Here is a 5,567-nt window from a genome sequence, read left to right on the forward strand (position 1 = left end):
GGATGCAATTAAGTGAACATCCTATTAGTATTTCTTGAAATGCTTGAAGTACTGAATTTTAAGAAAACATGTCACATTTATATAAAAGCCCGTTCACGCCATGAAATAAATAAAAAGGAAATTGCAACTTTTAATCTTGAAACTTTATCTCTTGAGTTCATCTATCAAAACTAGCAACTGCAGGAAACAAAGCCTGAATTTTGAGATAAGAAGTCACAACTACCTCTTATTTTTTTCTGTGGTGGAATGTGAAATGTAAACTCAAAATCCTGAGGAAAAAAAGTAAATTGCAAGAAAAGAATGGTCAGATGTAAACTCAGAATTGTGAGAAAAAAGTCAGAATTCTGAATTCATATCTCACAATTCCGACCTTTTTTGTCAAAATTGCGAAAAAACTAAATCCAAATTGGGAGATGCAATTACACTTTATTTTTATTCCATGGAAACGGGCTTTCATATATTTTAACCCAAAATCGAAAAGAAAAATATGCTTGCATAAAGAAAATGAAACTTTTTTTTTTGAATTGTGACATTAATTTAATGACTATTAAGAACAATTTGCACTTAAAATACTATAATGTTTTAAATTTAAATCTGCATAAAAGCAGTACAACAAAACAATACCATGATATATACTTTATAATGTAAATAATATATCAATATTTTTCCGTATTACCATATTTACGTCATGAGAATGACATTTTATTTGAATCAAGGTAATGGCAATTATGTAGAAAAGTGCTTAATAGTAATGTAAATAATGTTAGAACGCAAAAAAACAAACAAACAAACAAAAAAAAAAATTAGCCTTAAAAAGAGGCTTAATTTTCTTAATGCAAAATATAATTAATATAATATAATATAATACCTATTTTTTCTTTTGATTTTGGAGTAAAAATTGACCTGGACAGATGAGATTCACTTTTTTAACAAACTTGGGATTTTTCAACACAAACCCTTAATACTCTTAACTATTTAGAAAAAAGAGAATCAGCCTATCTTTTTAGACAGGGGTCAAAGGGCAGAACGAATCTGAGCACTCACAAAGATCTGATTGTGCTGCTGCAATTTCACATACAAACTTAAACGTGTCAAAAGAATCCAATTTCACTCCATTGTGATGATGACCAATCAGAAATGTTTCCCATACTCGCCTCTCTTTAGACCTATTGACCTACAAATCACATCTCGCCTCCGTCCTCTGCTGTCCAGTTTTCTCCCAGTGTAACGACCATCTCACTTCACCTTGTTGACCCTTGACCCAAGATGTCACAGTTACGTGATGAGCAAACACAAGCGCAGGTGTAGTGATGGTCAGATGGTTTACAGGTTGGCCTCCCTCTTGTCTTTGCTGGGCGATGGCTTCATGGCATCTTTTCCAGGCTTCCCATTGGCTGGGGCGGCAGCGGCTGCGGCAGTGGGTTCCATGGCGACCGCTGCGGCACGTTTGATTGGCTCGTCCGCTCTAGATCGTTCCTCTGGGCTGGGCTGGGAGGGCGGGGCCTGTTCGGAAGTAGGCGGGGATGTGAGCTCCTGCTGTAGCTTGTGAGTCTGAAGAAGGCGGAGCTGAACACGCAGTTCCAATATGGCCTCCTGTTCCTCATGGATGGCCTGATTCAGATGAGTGTTTTTATTCTACAGTGAAACAAAAAGACAAAGATGAGACTGATGCATAGAATTCAATGAGTAGTTTAGGCCAAATGCTAAGAAGCAAATAATATAATTAAGTAATTAGCCATTTACAGAAGCCAAGCGGCTCTGCACATTAAAACTGGCTTAAAACATAATCAACTTTCCTTTTGTGATGTATATCAGAATGAAAACAATATACTTCTTGAGTAAGACAAAAAAAGTAGGATGGCACTTGAATTTGTCTATCAAAAGCTTCTTGAATATGTTTACTTGAAATAAAATACATATATATATAAAACTTTTAGCTAGAAGCCAATTCAACATTTCTCATTTTAACTTTAACTTTATGTACTAAAATAATTAAAACTGATCTAAAAATATATAAAAAAAATTGGACATATTTACAAAAAAAATGTTTAATAAAAATTACAAAAACACAACAAAATTAAAATGATTTTTAAAATTTAACTAACATTAAAATATAAACATTAAAACTAATTCAAAATATTAATAAAAACTATACCATCTTAATGATATTAAAATAACTGTATGTTGACTATTTTTCAGCAGTTTTAAACATGGTTTATCCAATTAGATTTTAGAGCCGGAACTACTTGTTTTATAAAACTGCAAGTTTTTTTTTTAGGACTAATTTAATAATAATAATAATAATAATTATTATTATTATTCTTAACTGACGTAATTCAGACAATGCAACAAAACAAGCACAAATAGGAAAGCTTGACAAAGTTAACAACAGTAACTAAAAAGGGTAGGTCTCAGCAATGGTCAATTAAATTTTTACTTTGTACTAGGGCTGTCATTTTAACGCGTTAACTTAATTAATTAGTTATGAAAAATAACGCGATTAAAATATTTTAACGCAGTTAACGCACTGGCCCCGCCCCCAGACCTGTACATCATATTACATTTCATACAGTTGACTGTTGACAACTATGTTGCAGGGCAGCAACTCATATGCAGTTATGCCCTAAAATTCAAGATATTGGTGCAAAAAATACCCCTGTATGAGTTGTTGTCTCATATTTATATCATAAGCGATATCAAACGAGCAGCGAGAGCAATAGGCTATCTTTGCTGTTTTCGTCAAGGAGAACACGAGTGCAAATGTCATTTTATACAACAATTCAGTAAATAAGAAGTTAATATTGTGTTATATTTTAAACATAATATTGTGTGTTTTTGTTCAATTTTGCCAACGAAATTATATTATCTATAAAAGACACAGCAGAATTGTTGTGCGTCTCCGAGCAACACTGTGTTTAGTTTCTGAATGAATCTTTAGAGTATCATTTCATTTATTAAACAATAAATAAATAAAAAACATTAAAGGATAGTTCACTAAAAATTAATAAATAAATACAATTCTGTCATCATTTACCCACCCTCATGTTGTTTCAAACCTGAATGACTTACTTTCTTTTGTACTACATAAAAGAAGTTATTTTGAAGACGGCTGGTAACAAAGCTGTTTTGGTTACCAGTGACTTTCATTGCATGAACAAAAAAATACTGAGATGTTTCTCAAATTATCTTCTTTATGTAGATATAGGTAAAGGTACGTTGTAGCCTAAACATTTAACACAATAATAACTTTAAATTATCTTTTGGGGGTATTTTCACAGCCAAATTTAGTTTGCGATTAATTAGATTAATTAATCGCAGCACCCTGTAATTAATTAGATTAAAAAACTTAATCGACTGACAGCCCTACTTTGTACAAACAAAGTTCTCACCTCTAGCTCTTCGTTCTGTTTCTGCAGGTCTTCTAGAATCATCTGCAGTTCCTCTTCATCTTCACTCTCACTCTCGCTGTCTGATGAATACTCCTCTGTTTCACTGCGGCCCTGTTGACGGCTGTGTGTGTGTGTGTGTGTGTGTGTGTGTCATTTAAAGCAGAAAATGAACCAGAAAATGAGCCTTGAAGGGCAGAAGAGACTTTTCAAAAATGATGCTTCCCACAGAAATCACATGATTATGATCATGTATTATTATAATTAGCAACAAATTTGATAATTTTACCTGTGTGTCAACTCTCACCTCTGTATATCTGCGATCTCCGCACGCAGTCGCTCAATTTCTTCTTTCTCTGTGGCAATTTGCCGGCGCAGCACCTGCTCCAGTGATATCAGCTCCTCCTGCTCTGTTAGGATCTCATTCTCCTGCAGGGGGCGGTAGAGAAACAAACCAAACATCACACAGAAAGAATCTTTGGCTGCATCCCACCCAATTCACAAGTGCACAAGTGCAAATATGCAGCAAAACTGTAGAGTAGAATTGGAACATGCTAAATGACAGAAAAAAGACCCGTTTCACATGCTGCTTAGGTGTGCATGCAAGCATCTGCACATTATGTGTTTCTGTAGGTTCATGTGTTAAAAACGGCTCTGGCGAATACTATGCAAAGTACAGTGATGCTTATCATTGACCAGCTGATTTGTTTATCTGTGTAGCCGTTTCAGTGTCGAGCCAGCATCTGAAACACGAGCAGGTGGCCTCACCTGTGCCAGGAGAAGATTAATGACTTCCTCCTCGTTCTCAGACATCTCCTCCTTTGATACGTCCTCTTTAGATAGGCTGGCGATTTCCTGCGCGATTTTAGTCTCACACTCCTGCAGATTCAGAGGGACAGAGAACAAACAACACATGAGGAGGTTTCTAGAAGTGTGGCATGGTAAACAATGGGGCGTAAATGACATTTTATAGTTGCAAACAGTTTCTTACAGAAGTGGCCAGCAATAAAACTTTTTGTTTGTTTATAATTTATAACTATGTTAAACGACATAGCTACTGTACAATCATAGCGAAAAGCAAGTGAAAAATAGCTAAAAAGTAAACAAATAAATATAAACAACAAATAAAAACATTTTAAAAGTTTTTCTTCGATTAAAAATTCTAAAAATAAATCTGATCTCATTTAATTAAAAATGTTTGATAAAGAATAAAAAAAAAAGTTGTGATTTGTTCACTCATTTCTCTCTCGTCTTTCTGTTCTTTATTTTTAATATTCAATTTCATCTATTTTTATATAGAAATGCAGGGTAAAAAGAAAAAAATTAAATAAATAAAACAATACAACAAGTGGTATACATGTTATTTTTGAAGTAAGTATAGGTTTACATATACACAATCATTGATTATTGTTTACATTACAGTACTCCATCTAGGCTATGTCTCGCATAGGCATCGGCCGATATGAGATTTTGACGGTATGATAACCTTAAGCAAAAATATCACGGTTTCACGGTATTGTTGTTACAGAAATAAATGTCAATTCTTCCACATTGTATATTTCCTTTATTTCAACCCAATACCGCTCTCTTTCTATTTGTATTTGAGTTGATAACATTTCCAACTTCAAATGTCACCATTATTCTTTCTGTAAGGAAATGCAAATGTAGTTTTCCACTAAAACCCATTCTTGTATTTGATTCTTCTTTCTCAGACAAACTCATTAGGAGATAGTATGTTTGCTGATGTGCAGTAAAGCAGGGGTCAGAGCTCTTGCCTGTCTCTTGGCCTCGCGGAGCTTGCGTTTCAGTGCGGTGACGATCCGCTGCACCTCCCAGAGCCTCTCCTCCTTGGACAGATCCTTCACACCGGCCTGCAGATCTCTGTGCAGACGGTTCAAGAGGAACTCCTGCAGAAAGACACATGTAAAATCACTACTGATGCAATGAAATCAACTTTTTACTCGTTTCTGAAGACAGTCAGTTCCCCTCAGAAACACATTCATATAAACCCTCAAATCAATAGTTAGGATTTTCTTCCAATAGTTCGTGCATCACGAACAGTGAGTGTGATCTGCCTGCTACAGTATTTTTCTCTGTGCGTCCGTCTTCAGCGTCTCTGTAAACGGGCGTTTACAGACTTCATATTTTCACATAAACGACATTTGGAAAAACGATTGCATT

At 34.8% G+C, this 5,567-nt stretch overlaps 1 protein-coding gene across 1 annotated transcript in view; it reads right to left on the minus strand.

The window, feature by feature from the left end:
* Positions 1 to 890: 890 nt before the first annotated feature.
* Positions 891 to 5,567, minus strand: part of ralbp1 (ralA binding protein 1) — an 11,906-nt gene continuing 7,229 nt past the window's right edge. Inside the window, exons 6-10 of the mRNA XM_016566467.1 lie at positions 5,162 to 5,293; positions 4,155 to 4,265; positions 3,694 to 3,815; positions 3,390 to 3,510; positions 891 to 1,635 (exon numbers count right to left, since the gene is read on the minus strand). Coding sequence (XP_016421953.1) covers positions 1,324 to 1,635; positions 3,390 to 3,510; positions 3,694 to 3,815; positions 4,155 to 4,265; positions 5,162 to 5,293 — 798 coding nt within the window. The 3' untranslated portion in view covers positions 891 to 1,323. The remainder of the gene's footprint in view (positions 1,636 to 3,389; positions 3,511 to 3,693; positions 3,816 to 4,154; positions 4,266 to 5,161; positions 5,294 to 5,567) is intronic.

The sequence above is a fragment of the Sinocyclocheilus rhinocerous genome, unplaced genomic scaffold, assembly GCF_001515625.1.
Source record: "Sinocyclocheilus rhinocerous isolate Xijiao unplaced genomic scaffold, SAMN03320098_v1.1 scaffold1534, whole genome shotgun sequence".
In the NCBI taxonomy this organism is placed as follows: Eukaryota; Metazoa; Chordata; class Actinopteri; order Cypriniformes; family Cyprinidae; genus Sinocyclocheilus; species Sinocyclocheilus rhinocerous.